Source organism: Pygoscelis adeliae, unplaced genomic scaffold (genome assembly GCF_000699105.1).
Source record: "Pygoscelis adeliae isolate BGI_AS28 unplaced genomic scaffold, ASM69910v1 Scaffold166, whole genome shotgun sequence".
NCBI classification, from domain to species: Eukaryota; Metazoa; Chordata; class Aves; order Sphenisciformes; family Spheniscidae; genus Pygoscelis; species Pygoscelis adeliae.
The window spans coordinates 1,193,981-1,211,043 of record NW_008825156.1 but is presented as its reverse complement, the minus strand read 5'-3'; the positions used below and the strand labels follow the sequence as shown (position 1 = coordinate 1,211,043).

At 43.0% G+C, this 17,063-nt stretch overlaps 1 protein-coding gene across 50 annotated transcripts in view; it reads right to left on the bottom strand.

The window, feature by feature from the left end:
• TNNT3 (troponin T type 3 (skeletal, fast)) overlaps positions 1 to 17,063 on the bottom strand; it is a 32,330-nt gene that overhangs the window by 11,770 nt on the left and 3,497 nt on the right. For 2 of the 50 annotated variants that reach the window (XM_009328469.1, XM_009328470.1), the window contains exons 2-12: positions 15,423 to 15,457; positions 14,250 to 14,263; positions 13,570 to 13,587; positions 10,487 to 10,504; positions 9,420 to 9,431; positions 8,836 to 8,850; positions 7,875 to 7,886; positions 6,442 to 6,456; positions 3,840 to 3,851; positions 2,630 to 2,641; positions 2,213 to 2,230 (exon numbers count right to left, since the gene is read on the bottom strand). In XM_009328469.1, the coding sequence (XP_009326744.1) occupies positions 2,213 to 2,230; positions 2,630 to 2,641; positions 3,840 to 3,851; positions 6,442 to 6,456; positions 7,875 to 7,886; positions 8,836 to 8,850; positions 9,420 to 9,431; positions 10,487 to 10,504; positions 13,570 to 13,587; positions 14,250 to 14,263; positions 15,423 to 15,442 (166 nt within the window). In that variant the 5' untranslated portion in view covers positions 15,443 to 15,457. The remainder of the gene's footprint in view (positions 1 to 2,212; positions 2,231 to 2,629; positions 2,642 to 3,839; positions 3,852 to 6,441; positions 6,457 to 7,874; positions 7,887 to 8,835; positions 8,851 to 9,419; positions 9,432 to 10,486; positions 10,505 to 13,569; positions 13,588 to 14,249; positions 14,264 to 15,422; positions 15,458 to 17,063) is intronic. The other 48 variants (XM_009328474.1, XM_009328471.1, XM_009328472.1 and 45 more) reach the window with 48 other exon arrangements.

Below are 17,063 nucleotides of genomic sequence, written 5' to 3'. Positions count from 1 at the left end.
CTTAAAGCTGCCAGTTAGTAATATTTCAGAGAGCAGGGAAAAAAAAAAGTAGACAGGAAATGACTGGTTTTGTTTGTTGACCGTGGTTGCCACGATCAACACCTGTCTCTCAGTGACTGTGTGAATTTGGTTTCAGCTGCCACCAAATCAGCACTTTAAACTTAATTAAACCAACGAACAATTGTAAAAATGAAAAGAAAAATTAAGGTTAATTGTTCTTGAAATAAGAAAATGTAGTTAGAATATTTAAAGGTACCTCCAGAAAACCAGAAAAGGGGATAACAAAGAAATAGGAGCCTTTATTAAAAAACAAGCAGTAATAAATCTGTCTTTTGCAGTGCATGACCCAGCATGATCCATACTGTGTGCACCAAAAGCAGCCCAGGGATGTGATTTATTTTGAAATGCCCCTTCTTTCAAGACACCAAGTCAAGGAACTGGCCCAAAATTTGTTGACAAGCAGGAATTGTCACAGCAAATGCCTGTTCCTGTGGCAGATTTTGACCGACATTCTAGTCATTCTGCCCATGAACCATGGGGCTGTGACAAAATCCCCACATACAACCCTGCCAAAAGAAGGCAAGAGCCACTGGAAATCCAAGTTCACTGCCCTGGTGATTAGAGAGTCTCTGAGTTTCTGGTTTCCAAAAGGGTTATCGCAGGGAAAGTAGACACCACCATAATTACAACCTCACTTTCTCCTGCCCAATGTATGAGATACTCACACAGTGCTCCCCCTTTCTGTGAATCCATCTGAACTGCCTTTACCTCATTCAGAAATCCCTAAACACTCTCCCTTAATCCCACTTCTCAGAAGCAACATCTCTAACTCACAGGGTGTCCTTGAAAAAAAATCAATATGCTATTAAAAATAAAAGGAAAGAGAGAGAAAAAGAAGGAGAGAAAGGGGCTCAGAAAGATCCTCAGGGTACTTCCCTAAATAAGAAAAAAGCCTGAAAAGCGAGCAAGAAAATTAAAACAAAACAAAACAAAAAATCTACAAAAACAAAACAAAACAAGGAAACACAGAAAATGCAGGGTGGTTTCAAGTGGCATTGCGTTTTGTCTTTGGAAACAGCTGGCCAGGTGTTCTAGGGGTGGAGGCAATCAGAACACGACCGAGCTACTTCAGAGGCCTGTAAAAGTCCATGAGAGTCTTTCTATACATTTAATCTGGTTTTGAAATTGGCCGAGGGGCCTTAAGTTATCTTGCCCTCATACAAGAGCAACACTGACCTTGCATACATTTAGATTTGGTCCTTTTACATGAGTCTTGTCCCCTCCCATGTGCTCAAGCGCCCACTCAACCAAGCATTATGAACACACTATCTTAAGCCCATGGCCTGCCCCCCCAGTATGAATATATTTATTCACATGCTTGATGTTTAGCACAGTTTTAAGTGCATGGCTGGAGCGGAAGTTTAAATATCTGTAGATTCAGGCCTGGAGACCATGACCTTCTAAAGGTTGGGTGAGGAAGGCACATCTATGCAGGGCTCAGCTCCATTTTCAAGCATGCCACTGGGATTTAAGAGATACTTTCCTGATTTTTGGGGGATAGAGAAGGTTTGCTGATGAGAGGTATGATACAACAGGTTCTAGGTAAAAGACAAGTCCAGAGCAAGCTTCTAGAGCTTGGTTTTCACCATCTACTATCCTAATGAGGATGTACAGGCTTCTCAATACAACAGTGACCCCCCAAGGGTGATTGGATATGCACAGTAAGCAATTCTTTGTGACAGAGATGTTTTGGCCCAGTTCCTGAGTTTAAAATCAAGTGAGGAACAAAAACAAATACAGAAAAAAAGAGCAAGGTGTTAGAAAGATGACTTTGTTGTCCTAAGACAACACTGTGCTGCCATCATAGTATTCGCCTTCTTCATCAGCTGTAGGTTGAAGGACAAAAGCAAAAGAGAAGAAGCACAGTAGTGAATCCACAACCAGCGCTGTTCTAAGAGCAACTGTCCCCACTCTCTCCCTTCTACGCTGGGAACCTCAGACTCTCCGGAGATCGAACAAGAAGAAAAAACACCTTTTTGGTGATTTGATTTGGCAAACATACAGGCCTTTTCTCCGTGTTCATCCAAAGCCATCCAGAGAGACCATTTCCCTCCCGTGCTCTCTTTGATCTTGAACAAGGTCAGTGTTTTTAACACTGTTCCCCCAGCACTGAAAGAGAAAAAGGGTGAGAGTCTCTAGGTGCATCACATACCTTCTTCAGGGGCTTCCTCTGCTGGTGTCGTGGTATGAGCAGCGATGGAAAGACAGGAAATAGGGGAAAAAAAAAACAGAACAGGTATTTAAAGCTCTTGGAAGCCTGAGAAAGAAACCAGGGAATGCATGAAGGGGGGGCAGAAATAAAGGAATTAGTGAATTAAGGCAAGGAGAAAAGGTATCTGGAGAGGCTGTCAGGAATTAACGATGCTGTAAGGTTAAAGTAGTAGTAAGCGTGGAGATTAAAGGAGAAAAGGGCTGCAAGTGATCATTGTGGTTAATATTTGTTTCTCTTGTTTTGTTCTCTTCTACTACCCCAAGACTCCTGTTCTTGGCGCTCGCTCTCACACACACACACACACACACACTCTTGTGTTGCAACTAGGTGGAGTAAATCAGAAGTCATGTCACATACCTGGCTCATGAACTTCAGGTGTGAAGTGTCATGGAACAAGGTGCAATGGAAAATAAGAGAATGAGAACGAGAAACCTGTTATTTCACACACCAAAAGAGCTTTTGAGCCAAAGGGGAGGAGGGGCAGAGAGGAAAAGGGGAGAAGGGGATGAAGTTAAGAAGTAAACCTGAGATAAAATAAATTCATTACACTTGAAATAGCACATAAACAGAAGTCACAGGATGGGAAAGGAATTCAGTCAGGTGAAACAGGCAGATTTACGATAATAGTGCAGTGCTTAAAAAAATCTTATGAGCATTATATGACATAAAGCACAACCTGACAGCACAGTGTACCAAGGTTTACCTTGATTTGAAATATGCACATGAACATAGTCAGCATTCTCAAAGCGCTATTAGACCTGTCCTTTTCTACAGAAGTATTTCAGACATTTGAAATAAACACAATGTGGTTCAGAAACCTACTGAAATACCTGCTGTAACTCGTCATCAATGTGCAGCTAACTTCCAAAGAAGCTCGGTTCTCTTTTCTAGATCTATGGCTAAGGCCATTTTCTTCCTTGAAGACAACTTGGATGTCTATATAAGTCTACTGCTGTTCTTCACATCCATTTGCAATGTAGAATTACAAAGGGATTACTTCATAGGAAGAAAAGGTTCATTAAAACCCTGTGCAGGTCTACGTTTCATTCGTCTGGGTTTTTTGGCAAAGCAAGAATCGATCAGCAGTGTGGATTTGTGGGGCAGATTTTGCTTTTCAGCCATACACGCACTACTGAATATTTTGCAAAGCAGGCATAAAAATAATGCAAAATCTCACAGTATTTATATCCCGTGTACAGACAATGGGTCAAATTCTGCCCCAAGATTTGAAACAAAGTTTTGCTGTAGGAAGAAACATTCATTCTCTTATCACAGTGCAGAATTTAACTGATCTCACAAGGACACTTCTTGCTGAGCTACTTTTTCATGATAGTGTATGTGTTCTCCTAGTTTTTAGAAGAATTTAGCAAAAGTTTCCTCCTACTTAGTGCTGATTACATTTTACTGAGAAAAAATGTTAAACTAAAAAAACAACAACCCCAAAGACATGCAAGTTACAAGGTATCATTAACAGATAGGTTGTTATCTCCTGTCACCTTGTATTTGCTTCCCACACACAGTGTCTCAGCAGACAGACACTGGGGACTTTAGAAGTTAAATCACATACCTGGAGGGGGGGCTTCATTTAGTAGGAAGTGTCAGGGGAAAAACATAGGAAAGGAAGATAAAAGAATTAGAAATAAGTTATTCAGGAGGGGATCACCTCAAACTTTGGTTAAGACTGGGTTGAAGGAGTATCATTTGCAGACTAGGTTATAGGGATAGAGTGTTAGTAAGAGTGGAAAAGGAGAGTAATTACAGTGGGGTATGAAGGGAGGAGATGCCATAGAAATAAAAGATAAAAGAAATTTGAATGTTGATGAATTGCAACAATTTAAATCATGCCGATATATCAACAATGGGCAATTGTAGTAACACTGGTGATCCCTAAATTTGAAAGAAAACATGCCCAAGGAGAGAGTTTTACCAGTGTGCAGCGTAACCTATGTTTCAGCTATGCACATGCCCTTTTAGCTGTTGGAGCAGGTGTGGAGATATGAGAGCTACTGCATGGAAGTGAGGCTTTAAATGTATCTCTGCATTTGCATCTGAAGCTCCACCATCTAAAATCCTCCACTGGCAAATGTGAGGCTTAAGTCTGCAGAACTGGAAATATTCAGGTCTACACAGGGCTTGTCTCTGCTGCAAGAGTAGAAACTGCTCGAGCCTGCATGCCGGGATCCTGCTGCAGGCAACACCTGCTTATGCAGCTCGTGTTTCTGCAGCTCAGGTACCTGCTCTCTGCCCTGGCTGTGGTATAGTCATAGCCCTAAAAGGTTTCAGGGGCACTAAAATGTTTCTTCTAAGCTTCTTAGAAGGTGACTCTTCAGTTACAAACAATAATTATACTTGTTTCCTATAGGGAAAATAAATTTTAGGGAATCGTAAGAATGGACTGATTCTTCATGACTCAGTTTTCTTCAACATCTTCAAATTCCTATGTAGAGGAATGCTTCAGATTACTACATAGGAATTTAGATGTCTCACACACGCACTTGGTTAGGTGGAAAGTGTCAGTGAAGAAAAATAAAGGAATTAGAGCAAGAATCACACAACAGCAATAAGTCTGAACTTGTGCAGGCCAAGGCTGTGACTTAGAAGATGTATTAGACAAAGACAGCATTAATAACAGATAAACTAAATAATCACACAGTGATTTGAAAAGCTAGGACAGTCTCCCTCTGACATAAAAGTTTTCTTTTAAGTCTTCTTTATAAATTTTCCTTTTTGTTATGCTTTATGTTACAGAGGGAAAAGAAAACATGGGGAGACTGTAGGTATGGCTTTATCGTTAGTCAGATTACATTAATACCTGCAGTTTTGCACACATTTCAAGCTCATATGTATGTCAAAGCTTGAGACCAACACTCAAGTAGTAAGTAGCAATTCAGTAAATACCAGGGCAAAGAGGTACAGAGGCAGGCAAAGCAGCTGGGATGATAGCAATGACCTTTAACTTGTGCAAACCAAGGTCAGAAAAACCTTAGGAGCAGATAACAGACAAGAATGAATATGGTTAAAAGGAGAAGAGAAGGACGTGAAACAAGAAGCGGTGAGAACAGGAGGGAAATGAGAAACAGCGCACAGATGAATGTTGAAGTGTTAAGTCATGCAAAAATCAATCAGACAGCTTTCACCTCACTCAATCCAACCCTGGCAAAAGTACTGATCTTGTCTAAATTAAGAGGCTGGTCTCCCTCTGTGGACAGCAAAGTGAAATAGCTGGGATGGGCGGCTGCTGAGATGTGACTGTTTTAATAAAGCTACTCCAAATGGCACAGAATAATTTTCACAGACAGTTTAGAGGACACTGCAAGTTCAGTTTCTGCTTTTCCAGATAATAAACATTATAACATTCCCATATGCAGTGTAAGGATGGCTCTGAGTCCAGTCAGTGGCTATTATTACATATTATTCATTGAGATATTTGTTTACAAAAATGTTATTACATTTTTCATGCAACAGTTAGCTCATCTTCATTATTATGCATCACAGAGCAGAGGAAATTATTACTGGTGGAAGGTGTAAGGAAGCTGCAAGTTACAGTTTATCATTAATATTTGATTTTTATCTGTTTTCTTCCACCATCTTTGAATTCCTGAGTATAATATTAGAGTTACTGGTATAATTTTCCAACAGAAACCATAGTTTCAATTAAATTTCAATATTTCAAAACTCATGTACATTTAGTTAAGATTTGGTTAAAAAAATAGAAACAGTTTCACAACCATAAAAGGTTGCGTAAAAGGTTGCACAGAGATTAAAATCTCTAGAACAAAACCTTTTCATTTTTTGCCTTGTGACAATCTCTCATTCCAGATTTGTTCTTGCATTACACTATATATAACCCACATTATCCATAAAGTCAATGCTTCAGAAGCATCTGAAATAGAATTTTCATTTCAAAATTTGGAAATCTTCCATAGAGGAAAGCGGGGGGGGAAAAAAAGTTGGAACAAAATGTTTTGTTTCAACTAAATAAAAAGGATAATTTTCAATAGCTGCCAAACAAGGCGTTCCTCCTTTTGTTTTTTCTGTTGTTTGTTTGAAAAGTTTCCCTTTTGTCCCAATTCAGAACACGACCCAATTGTGAAATTGCCAAGCACAACTGAATTTCCAGCACACAATAACCCTTCAGATTGACGCAGAGGAATTCAGAAGTCACATACCTGGTTCATGGACTTCTTTAAGAGGGAAGTAGCAGGGAAGGAGATCCAAAGAAAGATAAGAGAATTAGAGCAAGAAACAGAGGATGATTTAAAAACCTTACACTTTTTTTAGCCAGGGTGGACGGGTTAAAAGGATAAAAACCATTAATAAGATTAAAAGAGAAATAGAGGGCACATATGGATGTCAATTAGAAAATCATGGAGAGGAAAGACAGGGGGTGTTGGGAGATAAAAGATGCAGATGACTAACACATATATTCATAATGTTATAAATCAGGTGCCATTGGTAGCCTTTGGTTGACAAAAATATTTACTTGTATTTAAACCAAGTCCATTACCCATAGGTTTGAATGTGCAAAAAGGGTATAGATAACCTGTTCTTATTCATGTGCATAGAAATCCCAGCCTCTGCGGAAATCAATGGGCTCGGAGGAGCTGGCATTGATTTCCTTAGTGCCCAGGATTTCACCACTGGTGTGTAGGACTGCACACCAATGTGGGAAGGTAAGTATGAGCGTGTTACTGCTCTCCAACCTGCAGGATAAAGTATCCGATGAAAGCCTAGCTGGACATGCCGGGGGGGGGGGGGGGGGGGGGCAAAGGGAGAGAAAGGGGAGAGGGGGGGGGGTGCGCAGAAAGGCAATTGAAAGGTAAATGGGTTTGGGCTGGCAGGCTGACGCTTTAATAAGCATGACCTACTATTTTGCTAATTACACAGATTGTCTTACCAGATCTGAACTTTAATTCATGTTATAAAATCAAGCAAAAATGCAACCCTGCTACCCCCATTTTTGCATAATGCACATTAACACAGAAAAATACCAATAGTTATGGGAAAAGCATGCAACTACATCTTTTCTCTGAATTGGCATTTTCTGCAAATATGCCACAACCAAAACGATGCCCCTCGGTCCAATCCTTTGCCCAACAGAAAACTAGGTATGACGTGGTGTCACTTGTTGCTCATGACTTTAGATGCAAGTCTCTCCACATCGGCATACATTGCTGCAAAAGCGAGTTTTGTCTCTGCGCAGTGGCAGTGGGACAGGAGAAAGAGGTGCGCGCAACCGAGGAACGTAGCATTGCCACAAGGCACAGCTGTCCCACCTCCAGCCACGGTGCATGGCATAGAGGAAATGCTTTTGGGAACACTATCCCCGTACCAACTGCTATCCGTACCGATAGCCTGGTTAGATAAATCAGAGCACTGGGGAATATATAAGCAATGCCCAGCCTGTGCTTCGGGCATTGCTTTCAAAACAGCAGTTAGTACTTATTATGCATCACACCGCTTATCCTACAAAAGTGAAGCAGCCATCAGCGAGTGTGAGGAGGACAGTTTTGCATCCTCTCCTCTTCAACCACCTCCAGAATTCCTGCATGCATTACCGCTTTGGACAGAAACAGAGGAATTCGCAGGTCATGGCACATACCTTCCTCATGAGCTTTAGCAGGTGGGAAGAGTCACAGAGCAAAATGCAAAGGAAGAGAAGCATTAGAAACATCAGAACAACTTTCACTCATACAAAGTGGAGGGGGAGGGAAAGCCTGAGAGTATATTGCAAGGAAATAAAATGAATATGGATACAAAAAGCACTAGTGGCACTGAGGGCACAAATGGTCTGAGATATTAAAAACATAAAGCTGATTTAAGTGGCCATATCAGATGACTTTCGTCTTATATGCACATTCCTGCAGTCCTGCATAAAGCCTGGAGCAGCATGCCATTTCACAACCCTGATGCTCGCCCAAGTGGATTTACAACCTGAGGCCAGCAGGTTTTTGGTGGCATATGGCTGCACGTACTACCGTGAGACAGTGGCCTAGAAACTCCATTGCATGAAGAAGAAAACCATCTTTAATCATTTGCAAAGCTAAAGCACCAAAATTATCACCAGTTGCTTTATACAACAGGGTTTAAGCTGAAAAAAGGGCATGTGGAAAGGCTATCGTAAGAACGTCAGCCCAGTAAAGGAGGGTAAATCCCCTCCACAGCTGCAGTGTCAGCAGCTGCCGTAACAGCAGACCAATCATGGGCACATTTGTACATCATCCAGAGGCCTGACCCACCCCCAATGGTCCAAAATAAGCCTCCCAGGGAGATCCAACCAGTCTCGGAGGGAAGGTTTTTCAATCTTCATCCTTTTAAGAGGTTTACATTTCCCAGCAGTTTTCATACTTATTTTTTTCATGCAACAATTACCACGTAGCATCACCAGTGTATTCAATGTCAAGACAGAACATGAAGGGAGTACAAAAAACAAAATGGTGGCAAGCTTTATTCTATATTAATATGCCTAATTTTAACTCCTGTTTCTTTTTACCATCTTATGGCTTACTGTCTAAACCAGAGCTTACTCTGAATGATGGGAATTCAGGAGTCATGTCACATACCTTCCTCCTGAGGTTCTTTAGGTGGGAAGAGCCACAGGACAAAATGCAAAGGAACATTAGGAGAAACACATTATTACATGGGCTGATATTACACAGGCCGAAAACTCTGTTAAGACAGAGGGAAAAGTTTTATCCCAGTAAAGGATGCACCAATGGCCAGGAGGGGAAGGAATTTGAGGCACGTGTAGTTGGGAAACAACTGCACCATGTAAAAGGAACAGGGAAAAACATATTGGAGAGAGAAATATCTAACAATAAGCTCAAATAACACATGCTGAAATTTCCGTCTAATTCCAGTTTTATAGGAACAACCTCCTGCCATTGCCCTGATGGGCTTTATGGCGAGCTCCACACATGGCAGGAGAGGCTGGGTTACCACCGAGCCGATGTCTGCCAGACCTTGCACTGAGACCGTTCCCGTGTGTTAGCCTGCGGCAGAGCAGGTCACGGAGGACAGGTGGAAAGCAAAGACAACAGAAGCGATAAGGCAAAGTAACTGGGTCCTGCTCCTCTTGCACCACCCTTGAATCCCCCCCACCGCCAAGGAGACGGCGGGGAGCAATTCGGAAGGCAATGGCACGTACCTGCTTCATGAGCTTCATCAGGTGGGATGTGGTAAGGAGCAAGAGCAACAAGATGGAAAACGAGAACAGTTAGATTAAAGGGGGTGTGAATGCAACAGGGGTGTCTAAAAAAACACAGTGGGTATGAAATAGAGAAACAGAGGAGGAGGTGAAATGGAGACAGGCAACCAAAGCATGCACAGGTACAAGAAATGTAAAACCTTCAGGATCTGGATGCTGTAAAAACCCTGCAAACCGCTCAGAGCGGGTCTCCCACAGCATTATAAACAGGTTTACCCTTGTTTCAAATGTGCCCATAGCACAAAGCTTTGCAAATGTGGAACCAACGCACCCTTTGGCTCCTCCTACCCGAGCACCACATCCCGAACCTCTCAAGTGCAAAGGGTGGGTTTCTGTTCCATCCCCTCTTCTGCCCTGCCTGTTCCACTTTGCAAATGCTGCATGCAATGCAGGGAGTCCACTGGAGTTACTTGTCAGCGTCTACATAGGTATAATTAATAAGATCTGCGTTCTGCAGTATTATTCATATTATATATAATATTATATATTATAGTCTATAAACATATAATATATACAATATACTATATATAATATTACATATTATAGAATATGTACCATGTAACATATGGCTACACGCATACCTTACCACAAATGGATTTTGAAATCAAAATCCATCTGATCATTATCTACCAAGCTATGTAGGAGAAACCAGTTGACATCTGATAGAAGCCTTTATAGCCGGATCCCAGTTATTCCAAGGCGGGCATTACAAACACCCGGGGCTAAAAATCAGCCTCAGAACCTGCTGTGGCTTGGATGAGGGGATGGTATCTGCATTTCCCCTACTGCTCCCTCCCTAAAACGGGCGCAGAGGTGTCCGCACAGATACGCGAGGGTATGGGGCACCCTCGGTGCAACATGTGCAAGGGACAAGAAAAGCCCTCTGCCTGCAGATGGTCTGTCCCAGCATCCTTCTCTTGCCTCTTGTTTTCTTCTACCACCTTGCAAAATCGAGGTGTGCATTGGCACCAAGCCCTGCTGCAGGAAAGAGAAGCTGTTTCACGTACCTTCTTCTTGAACCTCTTCTGCGGGTGGGAAACGGCAGCAAAGAGAATGGGAGAAGAAAATTAAAACAAGAAATATCTTATTGGAACATTCTTGAGGTTTGCCAAGCTCCCAGGCCGTTATGGGTAAGAATACACAATGATGGAATTACAGGGTGAGAGAGAATTAAAAATAACATTTTAATGGACTTATTATGGGGTTATAAATGTTACTGAAATATGGGAATGTGACCACAAATGAAAACCACATTAAAAAAAGCATCCAATATTTTATTCTTTATTAGAGCTTGCTGAAATTTCCTAAAACTGACTTTTGGTGAATTTTTAACCAAAAATAAAATTGCTGCATTTCTTTTGCTTTAAATCTTTTTCTCAAATGGTGAAAAATTCTTGCCAACATTTATCAATTTTTGAAATTTCAAAGAAATACATTCCTGAATTTCAACAGATGGACATAAACTTTACAGTGTCCCCCTCCCTTTTAAAAAATCTAAACTTTTGGAGAGAAAGGAAGGGACTTAACACTGTTGTGACAAAAAAAAAGGCAAGCAGTTCAATAAAAATAGTAGGCCAAAACAAATATATATATATATTTGTTTCCATATACACATACACATATATATGTATATATATAAAAATTATATGTGTGTGTATATTATATATTTTTTTTATATATATGCATGCATTTATATATATAAATGTATATATAAAAATGCTTTGGTTTGGTTTTTTAAACAAAAAAACAGGCCCAATTTCCTACCAGCTCAATAAGTGACATCAATGTCCATCATTGCACTGATGTCTGTGGCTCAGGACCAAGTCCCAGCCAGTGGGTGTGAACCATTTGCTCTGGATTCCTTCACACACATTCTTCCTCCACATTGAGAGAGAAAGAAAGCAGAAGCCATGTCACATAACTTCTTCCTGAGCTTCAGGTGGCAAGTGTCATGGAACAAGAAGCAACAGCAAGCAGGAAAATGAAAACAGAAAACAGTTAGAAACTGGTATTGGGGGTGAGCTCAGGCCTGGAGAAAAAAGTGGTTAGAAAGTGATGGAGAGAAGTTATATGGAAAGGAAATGGATGACTTTGGAAGGTAACACAGAGGTCAAGCAAAAGTGGAGAGCAAGGAGATGATACACTCCAGAGGAGACAGTCATGCAGATTAAAAAAATAGGAAGTCACCTGCCTATTAATTTCATATTAATCGTTAAATTCTTGAAACCCAAAAGAAGACAGTTAGAGAAGGAAAGAGAAAGGCAAGAAGAAATGCTTCTCCTTTTAGGAAGGCTTGTCTGTAGGAGCAACACCCTTGGCTTACTCTTTGGACCTTTGACAAAGCATGAAGGATGGAGCACGAATACCACCTTCACCCCCCTGGCTCTGCCCCTCTGAGTAGGACTAAAGACATAATGATGACTAAAGGCACTTCTACAACCCATTTGGCATCTCTATTTTATTTTTTTAAGCCCTTGATCCCTTCAGAAGCAGTGCTGGTGAAATTAGAGACATAAGGATGAAGTACCTTAGGCCAGGAACTACTCAGAGCACAGCCACAGTCGTACCTCTGTTCCCACCACCACTGATGGGAATTAGCCAGTTGCAGCAATATGGGGGAATCCGTGGCCAAAAAAAACCCTGCTGTGTATAAAAATCCCCAAGATGGACATTTCTGCACAGGGGCAAGTCTCTGTCTCAGAGCTGGTCTCATACCCTCCACATGCAAATATTCCACCTCCCAATAAAGGGTTTCGCTCTTGCCCACTTAGAACATGTCTTGGACACTAAGGGCAGATCCTGGGAGAAAGCCTAGAGTTTGGCCCTGTCCTGGTTTCGGCAGGGATAGGGTTAATTTCCTTCCTAGTAGCTGGTACAGTGCTGTGGTTTGGATTTAGGATGGGAACAAAATTGATAAGGCACCGATGTTTTAGTTGTTGCTAGGTAGTGCTTACACTGGCCAAGGACTTTCTAGTTTTCCATGCTCTACCGACTGAGAAGGCTGCAGGTGCACAAGAAGCTGGGAGGGGGCACAGCCAAACTGGCCAAAGGGACATTCCATACCATGTGACGTCATGCTCAGTACATAAACTGGGGGAAGCTGGCCGGGGGGGCCGCTGCTCGGGGACTGGCTGGGCATCGGTCGGTGGGTGGTGAGCAATTGTACTGTGCATCACTTGCTTTGTGTATTATTACTATTATCATATTATTATCATTATCATTTTATTTCAATTATTAAACTGTTTTTATCTCAACCCACGAGTTTTTCTCACTTGTGCTTTTCCAATTCTCTCCCCCATCCCATCAGGGGGGGGGGGGGGGGAGTGAGCGAGCGGCTGCGTGGTGCTCAGTTGCCAACTGAGGTTAAACCACGACAGGCCCTCACGTCTATCCCAGACACTTTGGGAAAATGGAGGATGACAACCAGCAGCTACGCCTGCCTGAACTGAAGCTAACGTGTCAAAAGTATCCAGCAAAGACACCAATACATCTTCAAAATCTTCCTCTCCCTGCTGCCTACAAAAGCTGAAACAACTCGGGTGAGAAGGGCTTTTCATGCTCCATCTTTCCAGAACTGCGCTCTGTCTCTCGCAGCATGTCAAATCACCTTTTGCCAGCTAAAAGCATGTTAAAAAACTTCATCTTTGCCAATCGGTTCTCAGCCTCGCCTTTTCCATCCTCAGCAGTGCCTTGTCAGGTGCTCCTTAGGAGCTGGGCAACCTGCTCTTCTTTTCAATTTCAAAGTTTAAACTCAATACGTGGACATTGCCAAAATGAGAATGGCAGGATTTCACTGATGGCTCTGCGCCAGTCCCTGCTCTAAAACACCCTGAGTTTACAGGCAGGTTAGCTCCCAGCTTTACAACCATCCCCTATGGCTCATGCAGATACTGCATTTCACCGTAACATGAAGGCTTGGCACATCATGGCCCCAACTTGGCTGGTTTTATGGTTTCTGACTGATTTACCGATCAAGTGTTTCAGATCACCTTTAGCAGCAAGCGCCAAAGAGAAGGGTGAAATACAGACAAGGAAAAAGCAGGACCAAGAATCAAAGAAAGATAAATTACACTCCAAGTTTTTTTGTTACCTTCTTCTTCGTATTCCTCTGCATTGAAATAGGGGAGGGGAAAAGAAAGCAGACAAATCAACCATCAGCCTTGACGCATCGGTACGACATTACCCACAGCAGAGCCCTTTGCACTCATAGGGATGCCAAGCAAGATGGCCTCTGAGAGGCCGCTTCCAAGTCAGCAAGTGAAATAGCAAATAAAATTACTTTGAGAAAAAAGAGGAGGGCGATATTGTACTGAATTTTTTCTTGGGCAATGGGAACTCAGGCGTACACGCGTGTTAGTAGGAAAGAGGTGGCAGAGACGGCCTCCGAGTATAAGAAGAAACAGCAAAGAAAACAAACTTGTATATTTCTATGTATATTGCTTGTATATATTGTGGGTTTCTATGTTTTAAAACAGAAAATATTATGTATACAGAAGCCGCAAAATAAATTGCCAGCAGATGGCAGTGCCCCTACAAAAACCAGCAGCATCCCCCACAGCCAGGGCATCAATTTGGGGCTACAAGTAGTGTAAAATCACCAGAAGCAGGTGACAGCCAGACAGATACAGAAGAAAAGAGACCTCAGATTTGTCTAACCGTACCAGCACTTTTTGTTAAAATATCAACAATGGGCAGAAAGGAGAAGACGGACACGGCCAGCAAATGCTGCAGGCTTGCATGGAAGCAATTAGAGACAGATTTAAGACTTACCCTCTCCTTGCTCCCTGCGAGAGAGGAAAAAAGGTTATTGAAACTAGATAATTATTCCTTCCACTCAATATTATTGCCAAGCTTTAAACCATATACTGAAGCAACCCAATGCACTGTTTAAAGTCTGTTGTTTCTTCTTTCCCCCATTCTCCCTTTGCTCTTCAAGGAGCCATTTGGTTTTAAGATTAGCAAAGTGACTGGGTTTGGGTTTTATGTTAAACAGTGTTCCTCATCCTGATGGTGCATAGGGATCCATACCCCTGAATAATCCTACCGCCACAGGGCTATAACATGACACCTACACATAAGTGCTGTGCAGGGGCTGATGAAGCTGGACCTCAGCCCCAGTGCGCCAGGCAAGCCAGCCTGTAGCCGATGGCCCACATGTGCTACAGGCTCCCTGAACCTTAGGGCTGTCTAATAAAAATTTGGGATAAGCCAGATGCTCCTCAATGTTTATCCCATGGCTACAACAACATCAGTCTTGCGGTCTGTTCCCGTTCCTTGGCCCAACTTGCCAGCCTCTCCAGCTCTACCATCATCTTGCATGAAACTCAAAGCCCAGAGCAGCCCTTGGGCCAGACCCTAAACAAGGGACGTGTTAGTTAGAGATTGCTTGAAAAAGGTGCCAAACCTCATCTTTGGAATTTTTTTTTAAGAGCAAGTTGGATGAAATGACACAGGTTGAGCTGACCCTGCCTTGTAGCAGAGGAGGGGACTAAGTAATGACTGTAGGTCTGTTCATGATGCCTCTGATCCCACGATTGCCCTAAATCTCCCCTCTGTACCTACTGATGCATAAATGTCAAATGACCCCATTAGGTTTGGTCATATTACTCTAGATCTGTTAAACCAGGGCAGAAAGTAGTTCCTCCACTACATTGTGTGTTTAATTCCCCCTCTTCCAGGTGTAGTGCCATGGTCACTGAGGACAGGCTGAGCTGGGTGGAGGTGTTTGGAGGGCGTCCCATGTTGGACAGGGAGGACGTCAGGTGAATTTACATGGACCTTCTGACACCCAAAATCCAACACACCTCTTCCCCACTGCCTCAGGGGTCTTCGGGCCATGCACGGAGCGGCACCCAGCCTCTCCTCCCCACAGGGATGCCCACGCTCCACTGCGTGGAGCCAAGCTGAACAGATGAACACACAGGCAGCTTTCTCTCTACTTACACTTCCTCGGTATCAGACATGTTGGCAGCAAGTTTCTAGACAAAAGATGGAAAGAAGAAAAAAAAAGAAGGTGTTATTACCAGTACTGCCTCCTAGAAAATGCCAAGGCAGGAGCAGATGGGTTGACATTTGAGGACGAAAAAAGCCAGGCAGCTGCTTTCCCACACAGCAGCCAATCCCCCACCAACACTGCCATTTTGGGAGCAGCACAGACCTTTGCCAGCCAGGTCAAGGAGAAGGAGAGGGGAAGAGGGAAAGATCATCTGGAAAGACATGCCCCGTCAACCTGGCTTTAAGTTACAAAACCTCCAAAGCTCAGGGAGACGGGTGTCCTCTTGCACTCATCTGATATTTCCATTGCTCCAGCAAGATCAGAGAAATTTTTCCTTCTGTTACACTACCACAAGTGGGAAGGCACCAGCTCCAAAGCATTAATCAGAGCTAAAAAAAATAAAATAACTGAAACTACCAATACACCCAGAGATGACTATTTATTTGTCAGCACCCAAATGTGCCTTAGGTCATAGTGTCTGGCTTATACAGCTGATGAATGAATGAACAATTATCTGTTGATTAGTTTAGGATGAGAACTGGCCAAATGCCTGATTAGGCAATCCATATCAGTATAACCAGTTGTATTTATTACGACCAATCCTTGCAAAATGGGGCAGAAGTGAACCCAACCACAGCACTGTCATGTCTTGCATTTCTGCGCAGCCCGAGCTGGGGCTGCGTGCAGACCACCGCCCGTGGAGAGCTGCAGTGGGGAAGTGCGAGGGCTGGATACAGCCACTCTGCTGATCTTAGCCTGATCCCAAATGTGTTTATCGGAGCCTCAGCCGGAGTCAGAAGGAGCGGCGCTGCTATCTGGGGAGCATCATGGTAATACCGCACGCTGCACCAGGTTCGGTGATGGCAGCGGTGCAACGCTATGGCTCTCCTAAAAGCATCAGCTGCCCTGAGGCAAGGGAGACGAGGTGGGGAAGGGCCCCCGAAACTTTCTCTAAGTCCACAGCAGGTCTTAAATTAGAAAGCCAGGCTCCTCCTCACTGGGAAATCCTAACCGTGACTTTCATGACTTCATTACTCAGCTGATATATGAGAGAAGTCTTGAAGGAGCAGGTGGGCTGACTTAGGTTCAAAAGGAACAACTGCAGCTCAGCAGCTTTCTATTTCAGAGGAAGGCAGTAATCCCATAGGCTCCAACCTTGCCCTATAAGGGATCCTTTCCATTCCCCAGCAACGACCCCGAGCACCACACATTAACACCAACAGGATTTAAACCCCACCATGTTCTAAGCAGTGATAAACAGCCAGCATTTTTTCTTCTAGTTGCTGATTTACCCTCTTTCTGAAATTCAGCATTGCCCTGGAAGTAGTGCCAGCAATGGCTGTGTTATGACCCAATCTGGGTAGCTGGACAGGAAGAAGATCTACTGCTAGGACACATGAGATTTGGGTTCAGTGATCTCTTGGTCCCAGGCTGCTTTTAACTTGGTAGCTGTGATTGCCCACTCCTCAAGTGCAACAGCCATCCCAAGGAGTACTTTGGGGACTCTAACCCCACCAGGCAGAAGGAATCTGGGTGGAATTTTGTGTTTGGGAGGAATTTCAGCTCTTCAAAAGGCTTTTCTGCTGCAT